This window comes from Mesocricetus auratus, unplaced genomic scaffold, assembly GCF_017639785.1.
Source record: "Mesocricetus auratus isolate SY011 unplaced genomic scaffold, BCM_Maur_2.0 Super-Scaffold_100006, whole genome shotgun sequence".
Lineage (NCBI taxonomy): Eukaryota > Metazoa > Chordata > Mammalia > Rodentia > Cricetidae > Mesocricetus > Mesocricetus auratus.
Genome location: NW_024429190.1, coordinates 102,876,425 through 102,896,848, shown reverse-complemented (window position 1 = coordinate 102,896,848; position 20,424 = coordinate 102,876,425). Strand labels below are relative to the sequence as shown.

General features: G+C 47.5%; 1 protein-coding gene across 1 annotated transcript in view; it reads left to right on the top strand.

Annotated features, from left to right (window-relative positions):
• Cacna2d3 (calcium voltage-gated channel auxiliary subunit alpha2delta 3) overlaps positions 1-20,424 on the top strand; it is an 812,900-nt gene that overhangs the window by 649,968 nt on the left and 142,508 nt on the right. Inside the window, 6 exon segments of the mRNA XM_040747790.1 lie at positions 3,734-3,779; positions 3,939-4,036; positions 6,549-6,642; positions 9,904-9,999; positions 15,466-15,587; positions 18,384-18,464. Coding sequence (XP_040603724.1) covers positions 3,734-3,779; positions 3,939-4,036; positions 6,549-6,642; positions 9,904-9,999; positions 15,466-15,587; positions 18,384-18,464 — 537 coding nt within the window.

Genomic DNA, 20,424 nt, shown 5'->3' with positions numbered 1-20,424 from the left:
CAGTCTCGCGTGGGTCTCTGAATGATGGGAACTCCAGTCAGTGGCTGGCTTTGGTATATTCCTTTACCCATAAAGTTGTGGAGGTAAATTAAAGAAATCTTATACCACCTTTATTCTCCTCATGTGTTCAGCACCAGGGGAAGAACTAAACAGATGTAAAAACGCAAGTCTAAAGGGAAGCAATGCGAAGAAAGATCTGGAAGCCTTTGCTGTCAGCATAGTTGAGCCACCCGCCTAGTTGGCTTTGTGTTGTCCTTCATCCAAGGGAACTGTGATTACTGAAGAGATTGGAAGAGGTTGGGAAGCAGACATAGGCTCCTGTAGCTCTGAGATCTCCCATCTTCATAAAGCGCAGGTGGACAGTGACTCCCATGAACTTTAGTCATCCCAAATCTGAAAAGCACAAAGTTGCTGTCACAGAGATTATCCTTTACGTCTCCAACAGCCCACGGGTCCTAGGCAGTCACCATTTCCAATGCTGTGAGCATTTGGAACTAGGTGAGTGTGGCGAATGAGTAAGACACTTGTTTAGCCTGGCCTTTGGGTCAGGTCCGTCTGCTGATTGGTCTGCAGTGTTTCACAGGCACTGGGTTTTATCTGACGAGGAGCCATGATGTCTGATAGAGCGGAAGGGAGAATAGAGGTACTGGACAGAAGCAAGGACATGCCCATCCGAGCACCAAACACATGGTGTCTCTTCTCAAAGACACGGGAGAGAGCATGAGTCAACCTCGTGACCTGGACAAGATATACTCTAACGGATGTATTCTTAAAAGCCATGCTCCAGTTTCTAGAATTTTCTAGTTTTGTGAGCTTTGTATAGCTTTGAGTGCATCAGTGACCCTGAAGCAATAAAATTCATAGCCAAGCCATTTGAGATGAAATGGCAATATTGACTCATGGTCAGAGCAGAAGTCTTTAGTGGACCATTTGCCTCCCTTGTATCTGTCCCTTTAGCCTGACTCCAGCTTGTTTTCTTCTCATGTCTGTCTGTCTGTCTGTCGGTTGGTCTCTCCCTCCTTCCATTGTCTATTTTTTACTCTCTCCTCTTTTACTGACTTTCTTCCTGCTCATAATTACAGTCTTTTGGACCATTTTTCTCGTCACTATCTCCTTCCTGTGTGTTCTGCAGCTGTTAGGCTGAGCCATCACTTGAGAGAATTCAGAACTAAGCAAGAAATTAGTCTGCATACTTAGCAAGGGGGCGAGTGTCTGGTTATCCACACAAATGAGATCAGATCTTCCTCTCTCCGTGGGTCCTCTGTAAATAAAAGGACTCAGCCCTGTCAGCTCCCTGAGTAAAAGAGCCCAGGAAAGCTGCTTTCCCTGAGGCTGCTAGCCAAAAGCTCTCATCTGTGAGAGCCTTGGCCTAATCATAGTTCTCTTCTATTCCTGGAATGGAAAGTTCTTTGAGGATGGTAGCCATATTCCAGGAGGGGGGCGTGCTATAGCGAGGTTCCCCCACATGCTTTGTCAATGCCTGCTGCTACCAAGATGATGCATAGCAAAAGTTTTTACTCAGAATTATAAGAGATCAGGGCTCTGAGGGTTTAGGGGTTTAGCTCAGTGGTAGAGCAATGGCCTTTCAGGCACCACACCCTGGATTCAGTACCCAGCACCCCTAAAACAGTGTTGAAGTTTGGATGAAACCTGATCTGGCCTTCTTGCCGATGCCGCGTCTCTTCAAGACCTCCTATGACATGTTGCTTCTTTTATATAGTTATATTCAATGATCGTTGAACACATTGGGAGCATTCTATCAGTCTCAGCTTCCCTGAGTATGGTTTTCTCAGAAGGATCAAAACCAGAGGGGAAAGGACTGCAGAAACTTTCCATTTGTTTGGTATCCAAGGACTCAGACAAGAAATGAGAGTGAGGCTCATCCCTTGGGTCTCATCTGTGAGTCCCCCTGTGAGCCTGGGAGAGTTTCGAAGCTGAAGGCAGGCAGAATAACTTGCAGTGAGAGACGGGAACAGAATCTGCACCCCAAACTCAGCACCCTGGGAAGGCACAGCCCACAGCAAGGCCTCTGCACTTGTCACTTTTGTAGCGAGAACCCCCCCCCTGCCGCCGCTGGCATGCTTCATATGCCTCTCTGCTTTCTCCTGTGCATAGAAGTAGCTTTTCCTGGCCACCATAGGTAGAACCTGGAGCAAAGCTCTGTTTGAAGCCTTCCCATCTCTTCCCTCCTGGCCTTCCTGTGCATTCTCCCCTGTCGCTATCAACTGCTGTGCTGTATGTACAAATTCCAACATCACTGTGTGTCTCCTGTCACTTGAAATTACAGCCCACACAGGAAGGCAGGTTGTCTGGTTCATTGGGACATTCCTAGCGTCTAGCACACACTTGTTCCTGCCGCAGGAAGAATATTGAAGAAAGGGAGGAGAGAAAAGGGCAGGAAATGAGGGACAGAGGGAGAGAAGGAGGGAAGAAACAAGGAAGGAAATGGTTGAGAGAGTGTGTGTGTATGCACGGGTGTGTGTGTGCGTGCTTGTGCCTGTGTGTCCTGAGATCCAAGCATGACCCTAACTAAGAATCTAAGCAACAGTGGAGAGGCTGCCTTAAATGCCCTTCCCCTATAATGAGATTGATGACTGCCTTAAGTGCCAACCTAGCGCCTTCATCCAGTAGCTGATGGAAGCAGAAGCAGAGACCCACAGCTAAGCACTGAGCCGAGCTCCTGGAATCCAGTTGTAGAGAGGGAGGAGTGATGAGCAAAGGGGTCAAGATCATCCTGGGGAAACCCACAGAAACAGCTGACCTGAACAAGTGGGAGCTCATGGACCCCAGTCTGCCAGCTGGGGAACCAGCATAGGACCTGAATGTGGGTTTCAGTTAGAAGGCCTGGGCAGTCTATGGGGCCTCTGGCAGTGGAACCAGTATTTATCCCTGGTGAATAAATGAACTTTGGGAGTCCATTCCCCATGGAGGGTTACTCTGTCAGCCTAAATACATGGGGGAGGGTCTAGGTCCTGCCCCAAATGACATAACAGACTTTGATGATCCCCCATGGAAGGCCTCACTCTTCCTGGAGAGTGGATGGGGAATGGGATGGGAGGATCTGGGGGCGGGGGGCATAGAAGGATGGGAGGGAGAGGGAACTGGGATTGATGTGTAAACTAAGATTGCTTCTAATTTAAATAAATACATATATAAAGAAGCTCCTAGCTTCCATGCAGGTCTCAGCTCCCCTAACTGCTCTTCTGGACAGATGACTCACTCTCACTTGGAATCCTTTAGTAACTACTCGAATTCTTTGCTGGTTGAAAATTAATGGAGTATTATTGACAGTCTGGTATAATTCAACCTGTAGCACCACCCTCACAACCATGCGTAGGCAGGGTCTACATCATTCTTGTTTTACGCGTGAAGAAAAGTATGGAGAAGTAAGCCTGCTTGCACCACACAGGAGTTAAATGGTCCAGCTCTCAGTTCTCAGTTAAATGGTTCAGCTCCAGAATCTGTCTTCCCGGCCACCCTGTGAGACATGCCCTTCACTCTCATGAGGTTGAGATTTCTCCTGGATGGGCACTGAGGGCATATGGCGGCGGTGCTGGCCACAGCGGGGTGGGAGAGTGGTCCGGATGTGTCCCGAGTCCCTGTTCCGCAGCACATCCCTTCTGGGGCTGATATCTACTGCGGACCCCCTCCCTCGCAGTGCTGCCCTAGAGGGTCTGAGGTCTCCAGGAGGAGGAGGAGCGATGCCTAACAGTGCTCTGTCCTTGACTTCCAGGCCTGCACGACTTAGAGCATCCCGATGTGTCCTTGGCAGATGAATGGTAAGACTCCAGTGGCCCTTCATCCATCTCCGGATTTGTTGCTGTCTGTTTCGTTTGCCCCCTTGCTCGGTTTTCCTGCTCCAGATACAAAGGGTGGGGGTGGGGGGAAGCTGTGAACACTCACGCGTTTCCCCTTTTGGGACCCTGTCGATTCCTTAGGTCCTACTGCAACACTGACTTGCACCCAGAGCACCGGCACCTGTCTCAACTGGAAGCTATTAAGCTCTACCTCAAAGGCAAAGAGCCTCTGCTTCAATGTGAGTGTGCGCCCAACGATGCCTGGGGGCCTGGGGAGGGCCGGGGGGCTGCGAAGCCATTCAGGAGCCCCAGGTTTCAAGAGAAGCTTTGCCGTTATGCAGATTGTCAGTACTACCCGGTCAAGTGTCTCCCTGTAGCAAAACATGGCAAGTAATGTAGCTTATGGCCGCAGTATTCTTAATCCCGTTGGACCTGTGCTCCCAGGCCATCTAGTTAAGCAGCTGGGTAAGATGGAGATGATATTCCAGTCCCCCTTCTACCAGTGAGGAGCTAAGGCTGGCCAGAGAATTGCCTCGTGCAAGTTTATAACCTAGGTCTGTGGTACTCTTAAGAGTCGAAGTTGCCACCAGCATCTGTTGCCTTTTAGTCTGTGCTTGCCAATGTCCCTTGGAAATGCTCCGTGACAACCAAATGGCTGCTGACTGCGGCCTAGTAGACCCCGCCCCACTGATGGGCAGGAGTTCTGGAGGTTCCCCTGAGGCCTGAATAGACCCTCCCCGTGACTAGATAGTTTCAGTAGCTGCAACTTGAACAGAGGGGGTCACCAAGAAGAACCGTGGCACCTGCACCCCTTCAGTAATGGGAAACCTGCTTGACATGCGGTGTCTTCTAGAATAATCAGAGCAATCCCAGCAGAGGTGTGCGGAGACTCTCCAGCTGCGCACTGACAGTTTTCCTGGGCTGGATTTGCTTCTGGGGTTATCCTCTGGTGGGAAAAGGATCAGATGGGCAACAGATGAGCCCAATTTTCCTTTCTTTGAACTTGTTAATTACTATATCAAAAGACGTATCTCAAGCATGGAGACACTATGAAAATGCATTTTTAAATTAAGCTTGTCTTAAGAACAAACATTTTTGTGTGTATGCGTGTTTAGCCCGCGTGCATACCAACATGTACCACCTGAGTATCTGGTGTCTACAGAGGCCAGAAGAGAGCACTGGCTGCCCTGACCCTGGAACTGCAAGGTGGCTGTGGGGCACAATGTGGGTGCTCGGAATAAAGCCCAGAACCTTCATGCGAGCAGCGAGTGGTCTTAACTGCAGAGCCACCTTTCAGCCCTGAGTTTGGTTTATTTTAGTCAGCCCTTAGCTTCTTAGTAGTTGCGGCGCGTTGAGTCTCTTTAAGGAAGAAACACCAGAGTTAGTCCCGAAGCCTTTGTGTATCCGTGCCCTGTCCCCTCTCCGTCCTTCAAAGGATGACTTCCCTGTGTTCGTTTATCATCCTCATGTTGTTACTGGTTAAGTAGGTTTCCATGGACAGTGCGTGGAACTCTTTTCATTATCTTATATATTAAACTATACATATATATATATATAGTTTATATATACAGCTTATACACACACACACACACACATATATATATATATATATATACACACACAGAATTTACAGTCCCTCATCCAAAACTCCCAAATCCTCAATCTGAAAAATGTTTAAGCAACAATAGTGATACGATACACGGCTGAAAATTCACTTATTTTATTGGCAAAATCACCTTAAAATGTTGTTTGCAATTATATGCAGATTTTTTATATTTGAGGTATATGTGAAAAAATGAATTTTGTGTTTACACCCATGTCCTAGCCCCACATCTCAGTACACATGTCAAAAATTATAAAATACCCAGAGTCTGGAATATGAGATGTTTTTGTATCAGACATTTAAATTAAGAGACGCTCAGGATGTATGCATACGGATACATCCTATGAATTACTGCGTACAACAGTGTAATGTGCAGATGCATGCACAGCTCGCTTTTGTTCTTCAGACTTATGAAGTTTGTTTGTGTGGCTCATTTATCTCCATTGAGTTTGCTTGCCCGACCCACGGGACTCTGCTATATAATCACATCTCAACCTATTCATCGTCTTTCTGATGATGTGTGGAGTGTTTACAGTGTTCATTTTCAGCCTTTCCGCTCTCAGGTGAACTGAGCACTGGCCTCCCCGCCTCTCAGAAGCCTCTCTTAGACGCATGATCTCATGCCCCCAGCCTCTTCTACAGTGCTCTGCCCAGTAGCCTTTTGGATAGGCAGCTATCCTCCATTAAAGCAAAGAAAAGTCTTAAATGGAATAAATCACATACTATGAATTCCCATAATCACCAGTGTGGCCTCCCGTTCCCATACTCTGCTGAGTGCAGAGTGCTGAACAAGTGAGGGTCGGAGGCAGCTTTGCCAGGAGTTCAGGCTTCCCGCCTCCAAAATTAGGACTCAGCCTGCTGGCCCCGGCATGAACTCAGAGGAGAGAGCAGAGCAGAAAACTCAAGTGTGGGAGACCCGACCCTTTCTGCCTGATACTGTCTAGTCCCATTGCCTGGGGCCCAGGGGTGATACTAGTGTTACAGGTATCCACTGTCTTATATTTTCAGCCAGTGGGAAGTTAACTCAGGAAACAACACCCTTTATAAGAGCATAGCCTGTTGACCCCACAAACCAGGCCCATGGACCTCTATGGTGCCCTTCTTGGGGGCCTAGCCAGAGCCTTCTTGTCTTCTGTTCCTCCCAATAGGTGACAAAGAATTGATCCAAGAAGTCCTCTTTGATGCTGTGGTGAGCGCCCCCATCGAAGCCTATTGGACCAGCCTGGCTCTCAACAAATCTGAGTAAGTGGCTACATGTGCCCCCCCTTTGTGGATATTTTCACACAAGCTCTAAAACGCGGATATGGTTTAAGGATCTAAACCGTTTTAGGAGCCTATTGTTAAAGTCTTTTAATTTTTCCTAAGCTCCAAACCACAAGAGCTAGATCAGAGTAGCAGCAGCACGGGCTTGGATGGCAGGGCTCCCGGGCTTGACGCGGAATTCGTTTGCGTTTGAACACTACGAGAAATTCAGTCCATGGAGGCTAGGGTGACACACTCCTGAAAGGGGGGCCCGGCGGAAGGAGCTCCTGGCCTTGCCAAGTCAAGCCCCTCCCACCTCACAGGCTGGTGTGAGCTTGACAGGAGGCCCGGCAAGGTTGTGAGGAGGCTGGGGAAATGGATAAACTCTTTTTGGGTGGGGTGTCGGTTACTGCTCTGTGGTTTTATATCTGAAGCGGAGGAGGGGGTGCAGGTGTGTGTGTGTGAATATATACATATTTATATATTCACTCTATAGTATATACAGTATTCACTCTCCCTTAACCCTCAGTTGGTATAGTATTCAGTTCCCTTTAGGCTCCTAGTCTTCGTTCATGTCTGCCTTTGCTTTTCCATTACGTCTGTTGTTCAGTCTTTCATTGCCATCCATCCATCCATCCATCCATCCATCCATCCATCCATCCATCCATCCATCGGGTGTCTGCTTCTGTGTGTCCCCAGGCCATGGGGAAGCAGGAGTGGCCCAGGCAGGAGACTGGTTAAGGCTGCCCTGGTGGCTTCTGAGAAGTATGAAGTCACTCACATTTGTGATAAGCGCGCTGAAGGCAAGAAGACAGGCAGACTATGACAAGACCTAGTGTAGTGTAGATGGGTTAGGGTTAGGGTTAGAACCCGGGGAAGATAAGCTGGCAAGAGACCCAGAGCTACTAGATGAGAAAATACTCCACATATTTGAAGAACTGGAAGCTACTGCAGAAATGTGGGGGGCCAGGAAGCCGGTAATGTCAGGTGACAACAGAGAGCTGCAGCAGGCTTGGTGAGCTCGGGACCTTGAGGGTCCTTGAGAGTAGAGATTTGGGGATTTCTTTTTTAATTTACCATCATCATCATCATCATCATCATCATCATCATTGCAGTAGTGGATATTGAACCCAGTGCATGGCACATGGTAGACAAATGTTCTACCACTGAGCTATTTCCCTGCCCTCAAGCCTTTGTATTTTATATTCAGAATATTGGGAAATCATCGAAGGCTTTCAAGAAAGGAATAGGACATAGAACAACCTCTCCACTGCTGTGTTTAATAGAACACAATGTATGGGGGCGGGGGGTGAGGACAGCAGCACGGGCTCAGCAATACCCAGGCATCCGCCATACACACCAGGGCAGCAGACATAAAGGGGCGAAGCCCACATGTGGCCTGCTCCAGAGGCTGGGATCCTCCACCCCTGCACCAAGACCTGCTGGTGGTTCGCGGTGAGAGCCAAGAGAGGCTGAACCTCCGCTTCCCTCCCCAGACTGGCACAGTGAGCACGGGGAAGACAGTGCTGTTCTCCAGGGCAGAGGATAAGGAGGGAGGACCAGATGCTGGCCAGACATGGCCAGAGCCTCTCCAGATGCCAAGGCTGGAGTCTCACCCGGGAAGACTTCAGGTGGGCAGTGGAACGTGAAGCTGGGGTTCCCTGGAGAGGCTGCTGTCCCATCGTTCTTCGAGCCGCTCTCTTACCCGCATGGGTCATATTCCCTACAAGCTGGGGAAAGAATCAAAGACGGTCCTACGGCGTCTTTCTCTCACAAATACGTAAATGTTTCTCTTAGGGCCTTAGAACACTCTGAATTTAGAACAAAGATTGCTGACTCACCCCTCACGCATGCTACAGGTTTCTTAGATGGTAGCTTGCCCTGCTGTCCACATGCGTAACTGATTGGACGACCTTCCAATTTGGTGTATGCTACAAACAGGGCCAGGTGCATTGTCTTGGTTGTTATTCGCTGCCTCAAATGCTTAAAGGTAGTACTGGCCACCTTGTCTACTGTCAAAGACTAAGAAATCAGAAGCCTCCCACTGAAAATGATCCAGGCAGTGCTTTGGAACCGGTCGCTACTGCGTCTAAGACGGAGAAAGAGCACAAGAATTGCCGTTCATATTCATAATTTGCATGTTGGGAAAACTGTGTTTGTGGACGAGGACTTTTCCTTTTCTCCACGAAGAATTACCTGTTGGAATCTCCTAAAGAACACGTTCAGACACTGAATACGCTCTGGACGACGACACACCATTATGATGAGCGTCCTTTACGGAGACAGTTGCTGGAGTTTCTGTGCATGGCACTCTCTAGCGGGTGCGGAAGGAGCTGCTTGTATTTGCAGATGTTCTCATCACTTTAACTGAATTTCTGACAAAAGTCGGCAAAGGGCAGAAAGAGCTCCCAGTCTCAGAGAGTTCAGGTCACGGTCACCTGGCCCCGCACATTTGTACAGGCCGTGGTGGTGGCCAGAGCTTGCCACAGGGGAACGTTCTTCATGATAAACAGGAGAAGGGGTATGGGAAGAACCAGGGGATCCCCTAAAGCTCTGCCTCCAGCAACCAGCTAGGTATGTCTTCCTGAAGTTTCCAGAACTTCCCAGAATAACACCACCACCTGAGGACCAACTCCCTAGCACACACGGCCTTTTGAGGAATATTTCATGAACATTATTTCACTCATCTCTCTGGGAATGGTTTTGGGAGCGAGGTCTGTGCTCAGACCAAAGCTATATATACATTCTTTTCCTGAGGTATAGAATTCCTGGCTGTGGGACACCACACAGTTCATCCCATGGCTCCCTTCACTCCTTCTTTCATCGCACGGTCTTCTGGCCAGAAATACACACTTGGTAGCCTCGCAGTAAAAGCGCACCCCGTGGGCATCTTCCCATCTCCTCTCAGTCTCAGGCTGCTCTCTCCAAGCTTGCACCAAGAACCTTGAGATGAGAGGCGTTGATGGTTGGAAGTGCATCCCCGCCCCATCCTGTATTTCCCATTCCTGCATCTCTCCTGAAGGTCTCCTCATGCAAGCTGTGTCAGGGATGAGAGCCGTCCAGCCGTGGTCCATGTGTGTGAATGCGCGCATGTTCGCCTGTGTGCGTTTCCCCCTGGTGACTTTTAAAGTTCGGGTTTCAAAAAGCTGCCTTTTTTTTTTTTTTTTTTTTTTGTCAGACGTTCCGTGAGTCTTGAAATGTAAAAGCCATTATCTGCTTACTGTCTAGAAGCACTCCCTGATGTCTGCTGTTCTGTTTCAGGAACTCTGACAAGGGTGTAGAGGTCGCCTTCCTCGGCACTCGCACGGGCCTCTCAAGAATCAACCTGTTTGTGGGGGCCGAGCAGCTCACCAATCAGTAAGTAGGAGGGCCCCCCTTGCAGGGCCCAGCGAACTCCTCAAAGTGGAGATTCAAAAGGGGCCTATTTCATCTCTTGAGGCTCAGGCCACCCAAGGCCTGCTGAGCCTTCTTCTGTCTTCCACTATGGTGGGGGGGGGGAGTGCACGTGTTCACCTGTCCTACAAGCCCTTTGTTCCTCAAAGTTGTCGGCTTCTGTCCAGTGTCCTGGAGTCCTCTTCTGTCTGGTGAGTCATGTAGGACTTAGCTTGGCAGATGTTCCAGCTGCTGGGGAACAGCTGGAGGAAGGGACATGCTGGGCTCCTGACTCATGATGAGGGCACTCAGATGTCCTGAAGCTCTTCCCAGTCATTACTGTCAGGGTCTCAGGTCTGCTCCTGATTTGTTTGTTTATGTTTCAATAAACCTCCTTGCCTCCATGCACACACAGCTCAATCGGACACAGAGCCTCTCATCCAGAGTTGGGCTCTCTGAAGATACCAGGATTGACATGGTCTGCATGTAGCTCCCAGGAGACCTCATGGACCAGGGACTAACAGTAGCTGAATCTAGCCCACAGCTGCGTATTAATCAGGGTTAGTCTCAGTGCATGAGGAGCTCCCGTCTCTGAGTCATCAGATGGGTGTTTCAGCTTCATGGCTTCATAGTCTGAATCTTTCCTAAGTTCCTTAAGTTTTTCTCAATCTCTTGTCTCTGATACGGGGCATTGTCGGGTCAAGGGCAAATGGGGTCTAAGGTTCAGCAAAGTTGGATGTGCTTGATGAATTGACTGATTCCAGAGGTTCCCAGCAAACCTCACACACCAGACCTTTATGACAGTGAGGGGTGAATCCACACAGTGGTGATGGGTTTGAGAGGCGCTGACCCTTGGGGCCTCAGAAGGGAGATGCTCCTCGAAGTCCAGTTCTTTCCATCGGATGGCGCCCTGGCACTAGCCAAGTCTGGCAAATGGCAGATGGGTCCATTTTTATAAGTTTGGTGAGATTGGCTTTGAATTCCTTTTCAGGGACTTTTCTCTGTTCTAGAAGCTAGCTCACATCTATCATTTTTAGAAGTTAGCTTTTATTGAAGCTTGACTTTTTAAAGCCCCACCCCCTTAGCTAATCACCCTCAAACAAGGCCTTTTCTAGAAAGCAGGTTGCTAGGAAGGATGCATACTGCCTTCTCCAGGGAGGATCCAGAAACTGAGCAAAGACAGAAATCAATTTTCTATTTCTTAGAGAAGAAGACTGTACAGTTGCCAGTGCTGATATTAAAATAAGTGAATGACAATAGTAATAGGTTTTCCTCTGGGCTCATGGTGTTTGTAGTCTTAAGTCCTTGGCCTCATTAACAGTGTTGGGTATAGGTTCCATCCCATGGAGTGGGCATTAAATCCAATAAAAGTGGTTACTCCCTTAACACTAGTGCCGTTATTGTACCAGTGGGGACATCTTAGAGGCGGGTCATCATTGTAGCTTGCAGGGTTCAGAGCTGTGTGAGGTTAATGGTGACTCTCCCCTTCTGGTGGCCTGTACAGCACCTTCTACACTATGACGGCTACCCAGGAGGAGTGGGCCTTCCAGCTGAGTACTGCGCAGGTTCTTCATGTTCTATGACATAAAAACTACACAGTGTCTTTAGCAATACGGTCTTACCATCAAATTGTGGAGAGTAACCTATAGAATTTGCAATAATATACTGTCATGTCTAGCAGAGTCTATGGGACCTCTTCTAACTAGTGTCTCGGAAAGATATGGAGTAGAAACAGGCACCAAGTCCTATCCCTAGCTAAGAAGCAATTCATTGGAATGGCATCAGATATATCAGTCATACTACAGACAAGGCCGCACGCTCAGGAGGAGTTGGCCAATATAAATCAGACTCCATGATTTTTCAGAGAAAAAGAACATGAAGTTGTGTGGGTAAGGAGAGGGTGGGATCTGGAAGAAGTTGAGGGGCAGGAAAGGATATGATTAAAATATGCTGTATGACATCATTAAAGAGTAAATAATTTTTTCCACACATACACAAACGAGCAAACAGGCAAATGACAGCAATAAAATGTAGCACCTTGCCAATCGGGTAGCCTTGTTGTTAGGCAGACATGAGAGACAACAGACCCACACTTGAGAGTGCCTGACTGCCTGGTGTATCTCACTCATGTGCCACTTTTCTGATCACATGGAATGCTCAGAATGTAGTCCCCTTTGGTTATTGTGAGGATCAAATCCCTATAGCTTAAATAGTCACAACGTGCCTCGGTGAGTGACAGACCCATGGCATTTGCTATGACCCGCAGCAGATGCTCGTTGGCTGGAGGAGAGGAGGGCAATTTTTATCACTTTTCAAATAGTTCAGGGCTATATTTCCGGAAAGGAGTGTTGATAGTGAGGGCCAGTAAACAGATGGGAGCGGCTATACCAAAAGTTGTGGTTAGTTGACTGTGGCAAGTCCCAGGAGTACCACGGTTTTATGGCAACACAATGGGTCATTTACAAAGGAAGACAGTCATACCTACCACTGAGGGATCTTAGGGAATGGGGGAAATACTTTTTTATTAATTTATTTCTTACATTCCAATCCCAGTTCCCCCCTCCCTCCTCTCCTCCTGTTCCCCCCAACTCCCCCCCATTTCTTCTCCTGGAAGATGGTAAGGCCTCCCCTAGGAAATCTACCAATACTCTCCCATCATCTCTTTGAGGCAGGATCAAGGCACCTTTCCACCCCCACACCCCTGTGTCTAGGCTGAGCAAGGTATCTCTCCATATAGAATGGGCTCCACTAAGTCAGTTTGTGCATTAGTGCTAGATCTTGGTCCCACTGCCAGTGGCCTCATATATTGTCCCAGCCATACCATTGTCACCTATACTAAAGCAGTCTAGTTTGGTTTTATACAGGTTAGAAATACTTTAAAGAAAGAAATGGTTTCGGGTGCTTGTAGAGCTTTTGTTTTCATGTGGGATCATAGTTATCCTGTGATAGTAAACATGTATGGAGTTCTTGCTAATGCCTAGGCCTGAGGATGTTGAGGAGAACAATGTTTCCGTCTTTGTAGGAGACCAGGGCCTGCTAGAGTGGTTTCAGGAACACCAGGTTCAGAATTAGGAGCTGGAGGATGGCTTCTCCTGTCTTGGGTTTACTTTCAATGGAGTGGTATATATTTCTTGAGTGAGGATCAAGAAACTCCTGGTTAGTCACATCCTAAAACTAAAGACTGGTTTTCTAAATTGAATGCTAAGTTCATGAAACCACCAGGTCATAGCCTAATGCATAGTTTCCTTTCCTTGGTCCATGACTGAAAATGGAGCCATTACAAGTCCAAGTGATGGCCGTTTCCATACTTAGACTTTGTCCCCCCCCTTCTCTCTTCCTGAAGATGCTTGCAAACAGTGAACTACTGAGGCCTCATTTCCTTTCTTCAGGGTTGATCTATCAGCAGAAAGTGCCCAGAGACTGTAGAGTGACTGTGCTACCTAGATGAAGGTCAGGTACTCATTGGAACTTCGGGACAGTAGTCCCCTTATCCTGGGAGAGAGGCCCCAAGACTCTTAGTAGGATTCTGAAACTATATAGCTCCAAACCCTATATATTACTTTGCCTCTACATGCATACCTCTGAAAAAGTTTAATTTTGGACAAGGAACATAGTACTCAATTAACCATAATAATTAATGATGACTAGAACAATTCTAACAGTATAGCATAATAAAAGTTATATGGATGTCAATTATTTCTCTCAAAATGTCTTCTTGTATTATTTGTTCTCTTAGGATGATCTGAGATAAGATACTTTACTGCTGTGTGCTGAGGTGATGAGGGTTGAATAATGTAGGCCTTGGAACATAGGTTGGGACCACTAGGTAAGGGTTACTTGGACACAAGCACTGCCATTATAATCAACTTGAATCACAGATAAATATCAAATGACCAATGTACAGGTAATATATGCAGCATGGATATGCTAGGCAAAAGAATGCTCATGTCTTTGGTGGAATATACGACACTTCAAGAATTTTTACCAAATTAGCACACAATTTAAAACTTTTGAGTTAATTTTTTTCTGTAAGTTTCTAGGTATTATTTCTCAGCCATGGTTGACTACCAGGCCGTAGGACAATAGAAAGCAAAGCTGTAGGTAAAGAGGAATATCTTGATCTCTTCTCAAGCTGCCATGAGAAAAGCAGCTAAAGCAAGGAAAGGGTTAATTGTCCTCACAGTTCTGGGTGATAGTCCATCGTGTCAGGGAAGCCATGGTGCTGAGCGCTTGGGAGAATGTTCCCATTGCCTTCACAGTTGAGAGCAGAGGGCAGTGGATGAATGAAGCTTGCCTTCCTCGTCTTATGACGTCTAGGATTCTCCCATCCCGTGAGTGGCTCTGCCTACAATTAAGATGTGTCTTCCCACGTCTACCAAAGTAGTCAAGACCCTCACAGACATTCTCAGAGGGTAGCCTTAGTCTCAGCAACCACTCACAGCTGAGCCCAGAGCGTGCCCCCTAGGTATTGTGTTGACGAGGAATGCTGGCCACTGTCGTGACTATATACTTAAGGCTCTTTAGAGACACGCACAGAGCTGAGCAAAATGCTGCCCACCAGGGTTTGGCGAGAGAGATGTGACAATGTGTAAATTAGGCCCAGAGGAAAAGAAGGCTATGTGACCAGGTGGCTCAGAGTGAGACAAGAGCTTGTGTCTAGATTCACAAGGGATGGAGATAGTTTCCGAAATATACTTTGTGATGCATTTGGAACTTTGTAAACAACAAATTCTTACTGTACACTTCCACACCCACACACACACGGACACGGACCCAGACATACACGGACACAGACATACACGGACGGACACACACACACACACACACACACACACACGGACACACACGGACACACACGGACACACACGGACACACACGGACACGGACACACACTAGGGAGCTGACTCTTCCTATAATAGATCCACAGATTAAAAAACATTACTGCATTATTGTACTCCATAAGCTGTACACATTAATCACCTACTAAAAGTAAAATTTTAATAAAAGAGTGATTTTGACTTTGAGAAAATGCAGTGGGAAAGAGAATGTACATAGATGGTGATTTCCTTAAGAAAAAAATGCCGTGGGCGAGGGAAAAGGAGGCCAGGGAGGAAGAGGGGGCCACAGAGAGCCCTGTAGCTGTCCTGTGTCCAGAGGACAGGAACATAGGCAAAGATGAACTTGAAGATCCTAATGGGGGGGGGTGTCCCTTTCCCTTCTCTTAAACCTGTCCTGGTGGTTTCCCTCACACAGTGGAGACACACTCTCAGAATCTGCCTGCCAGGCTCTACAAGGGAGTTTCAGAGTGAAGCGTTGGCTTGTGTCTCCACTGTGCTGAGGAGGGAAAAGTGAACTTCTCCAAACCAACCCTGGCCCCTCCTGACAAAGGCTCATGGATATATGGTGTGCATCTCAGCCTCGAAACACAGCACTCTTTTTCTTCGTTTTCAGGGACTTTCTGAAGGCTGGAGACAAAGAGAACATTTTTAACGCAGACCATTTCCCTCTCTGGTACCGACGGGCTGCTGAGCAGATTCCAGGGAGCTTCGTCTACTCCATCCCCTTCAGCACAGGTGGGGCAGGGCTCTTCCGTCTCACTCTTCTGGCTACTCATTGTGAGGTTTGCCCGAATCCTGAGGGAAGTCAAGTTCAGTCTTCAGAGCCAGTGCAGAATATTGGGCCAAGTCTGAGCCAGTGACTTGTTCCACTCAAGCGACAGCCTCCAATGCAGTGGACGCTTGACTCAGGCAATGATACTAAGGGCATTTTAAGAAACAGCATTGACATCCTCTCTCTCTCTCTCTCTCTCTCTCTCTCTCTCTCTCTCTCTCTCTCTCTCTCTGTCTCTCTCTCTCTACACACACACACACACACACACACACACACAGTTAGCTAAGATCTTGCTTTCCCCCGGCTGACTTGGGACTCACAATGCAGCCCAGAATAACTGGAACTTAATGGCAATCCGTTCTCCTGCCTCAGCCTCCCAAGGTTACAGGTGTGCACCGACACGCCCCACAGGACCAAGGCTTTACATAGCTGTATATTCTTCACTCACTCACTGAGGGATGTGGTGACCAATGCGATCCATAGAACTAAGAGTTTTTACAGTCTTAAATTGTGAAAAGAAATATTAAAGTTACCCACCCCTCATATACCCTGTTGACTCGTTTTAACCGGTGTTAGATGGCAAACAGAGCGGGTGCTTTAGTTGCTCCTGGGTTTTTTTGTCATCTCAGGCTTTATAACGTTCAGTATCCTGTCTGTGGAAGAAGGCTCTATGTGGGACATTCTAGAAGCTTCCATTAGACTTGACTGGAAAAATTTCTCAGTTGTAGCACTATACATTAGGGCCCACATTGTGCCAACCTCTTGCCAGCTCTCCTAGCTCAAGAGTCCCACAGTGCGTGGCGTCTCCTGCCTCTGTAACTCTTGGTGCTCTCTCATTCCTGCGAATGCCCGTGTTTGCAGATGGATGTCTCTGGCCTTCGTAGAAGGCTCGATGGCAGAGGTCTGATGTAGATGGGCACGATGCCCATGGGAAGCACCAGCAGGGGGTTGCTCCTCTTGTCCTGCAGCAGAATACACCCAAGGAAAGCACGTTAAGGAATGGCAAGCCCATTTGGGCTTGCGATCGAGGAGATGCATCCCACCGTGACAGGGAAAGCAGAGCAGTGGGAGCCAAAGGCCAGATGCACAAGTTACATCCATAGCCGGGAGGCAGCAGGAGAAGGGAAGCAGAGCCCGGACCATTCACTGCAACCCTGTTCCACCAAGAGTCCTACAGCCAAGTCTCACCTCCCCAAGGTTCCAAATTTCTCAAACAGTACCCTCACATGGGGATCTCATGACAAGCATATGCCCGATGGGGGAAGACATATCATATATAAGAGTTCTTCTTTAATGGGGGGACAAAAAGAGGGGTGGAATTACCAGTGATGAGATTTTCATAAGGGGTAGGGTTTGCAGTAGCATACGCATAGCTAGTAGGCACTTTTCTAGTGTGAGGATTTTGGACACGCTCTGTTCCCACGTGCCCCTGAGCTTGGATACTTGAACGTGTACAGTTTATCATATGTGCTTTCCAGAGTTTTCTTGCTGGACATGTCAACCAGGACACGGTGAACTTGTTAGTTCTACCTACGAATCATAGCATTTTTGTCTCATTTTACCTCCTGTTATCTTAGACCTACAAGGCAGAAAACAATGCTTAGCTTGCTGACCTTCTGAGTCTGCTTGGAGTCATCAAGCCAATACTATGGGACTTGCACCATGGCAGACTGTAGTGTCCCTAAACTGCTTTGCATGTATGCTCACATGGGTATATATGACCTCTTTTGCCACGTTACTTTGTCATTCTCTGTGTTTTCTAGAATAATTATGCTGGGGGAGACAATTCTGATTAATTAAGACTGTTTTTTAATTGGTTTTGGAAACAGGTTTTCACTGAACACTTAATTTGATTGCATAATGAAAGAAATTAACTTCATGTGTGGTAAAATTATGAATAATGTACACTATTAGAAGATTTCACTGGGATTTTTTTTTTAGTTTCAAGGAAAATCTATAAAACCACCAGGTACCTGCCACTGTGGTGAAGTTCCTAGGGTTGAATACTCAGGGACAATCTGGTCATTTGGACTTGGTCTAAGACAAAATTCTTAATTGCTTTGGTCATGAGTTTATTCCAGTTTTGGTTTGCCTTGCCTGGTTCTCAGTTCAATAGATTTCATTCGACTCACATTCACTGAGTCCCTTTCTGTGAGGCAGACACCAGATGAAATGGGCATTCAGTGTTCCCGCTCACAATTTGTAGCTGGTGGATGTTGGAGCTGCTTTTACTCATAGGAAGTCAATGCCTGCACTCAATCGTTATCATGTTTGAATAAAGAATTTATTCTAGTTATCTGCCTGTTTGGAGTGCTTTTGCCTGGGAAATCTTTTTAAAATTTGATGTTCATAGACCAGTTAAAATTCATATGACAAATCAGAGTTGTAACAGTTAACTCACTATAGTTTCAGGATCCACTTTCATGAACAGTAACATAAATCAGGCCGCAAACCTGGGCAAACACTTCAGTGAATACCCAGGGGTTTACAAAGCCTGTGGTCTTCATGGTAGCCAGTGTCTTCAGTATAAAGAACTGGATTCTCCCCAAGGCAGGTGACCACAGTTCATCATGTTGCTTCCAGAATTGATGTCAGGATGTCCGTATCCTAGGGCACACTGGACTCTGGGAGCACAGTCCCAGCACTCTTTGCATATGAATGGCCATAGGCCAAGATGGTTGTTCGCTATCTGTGGACTTCAGAACTCCTCATGGTTTTTTTTTTCCTTTGTTTTACTATGGCGAGTTTTCTTTCTATAGGAGCGGTCAACAAAAGCAACGTGGTGACAGCAAGTACATCCATCCAACTCCTGGATGAACGGAAATCTCCCGTGGTGGCAGGTAATCGATGACTTTGGTTGAGAAGTGTGATTATGCTCAGGGCTCTGCTATTTTTGTGCAGCACGCTCACCCTCCAGAGGGTAGGTTTCAAAAAGGAGAAAACTCGAAACAATTTCTTCTTCAGCTTACCTTCACACGAAGGCTCTAGTGCAGTGTTTTCTCAACCTGTGGGTTGCGACCCTTTTGGAGATCAGACAGCCGTAGTCACAGAGGTCACCTAAGACCACCCTGTGTGTCAGTGTTTACGTTACAACTCAGAACAGTAGCAAAGCTACAGTTTGTGAAGTCACAGCGGAATGACTGTGTGGCTGGGGGCTTCACGAAATGAGGACCTGCAACTGAAGGGGTTGCTGCATTAGGAAGGTTGAGAACCATTGTTCTAAAGGCTCATGGGGTTGCATGCAAAAGCAGAAATCCTTCCCAGGCTTTCTGTTGAATCTAAGCCCAGGAGAAACAGTTGGAAAATGTAGCGAGAATTCCCTGGCAGCAGGTAAATCCTTGAGAAATCCCGTTAGCATGGTGATGGGCATGCAAGGAAATTTATAGGTCTGTGTTCATGCATTGACACACACAAGCTGAAATGTGGCATTCTCAGAGACCAAGGTACTTGTGCAAGTGCTGGGTTTGCAAGCAGGGGGCAGTTAAAACATTTGACAATTAAGTCTTGGGTTGTCAAGGAAGCCTTTTCCTCCGGGCCTTTCCACTGCTCCCATCTCATAGGCACTCGTCCCAGTAATCACCTGTGGCTGGCTGGAAGCGCTGCTTAGTGACGTTTGCGCTGAAGGGCTGGAACCTGCCATAGCTCTCCTGTAACGGCTTAAGAGCATGCCTGGCACGTAGTCCATTCCTACTGCATTACTTCTGCATCCATCGGTTGACGGATGGGCGATACGTGCCAAGCCACTCTCCTGATCTGGACTGTGTTTACCAAAGGGAGTCATTTGTTTTCGGGCGGCCTCCCTCTCGCAGTTGTACTTCAGGGTGACTTTGAACGTCGCGCCTGTGTCTCTGCACGCTGGGATAATCTGTCGAAAGGGGCTCCAAAAGGAGCAGAGCCGACTGAAGTGCTTGCTCCTTGGCTGGGAACCGCTGCTTTCCCCTCCACTCTCTTACTGACAGGGCCTGTGCATCATAATTATATTAGCAGGGGCTGCACAATCTGGGGATAGCCACTCTGGCTACCCCTGGGTTATTGGATGTGACAAGGAAGACGGTCTTATGTATTTGACCCGCAGCTTATCTTGAACTAGGCAGACCGATAATTAATCAGGCAGGAGATATGGGCTCTGAGGATTCATGGAGGCTGTCTTCAAATACTGTCACTTAATGCCTCATGTTCCCTGAGGAAAGCAGGAGACAGGGCCATTTAGCTCAGCAAGATTTATTTTTGCTTAAAGGGGATCAGACTTGCTTACCTCTGGGCTGTTCCAGCCAGCTAATTCTGGAGGCACATTATCTCCTGGGGGGCTGGGGTCGCAGACAACAGCTGTCCAAGACATGGTCAGGCCAAAGTTGCCTATCTGCTTCAAAAGGTCTCTTTAACACCCTTCCCATGGGCCTTTTATTCAGTGACCATAAAGGGCATTCCAGGTCTTTTCTGAAGTCACCTATCCCAGCAGCTACCTCTGCCCAAGTTTAGAAGGTATGTTCAAACGTGAGCAAATGTCTACTATTTTATAAATGAATATGGCCTTGGCTGGAAGCTGTGCATCTAACCTACCAGGGAGCACACACTCTGCAAGTGGTTTGCTGGTCTATTATTGAGTTGCAAAGCTGGCCAGAGACCATGGGCAGGCCACAGTTTGGCTCACCTTGTGGGGATAGCAAAGGCATCTCTGATATGTTGTTTCTAAGTGTGTATCCACCAGTCTTGATGTCCAGCAGATAATTACAGAGCAAAGCCAAGAAACAAGGTCATCCAGGGAACTGAATTTAGTTTGGACATTAGAAAGCTGGTAAC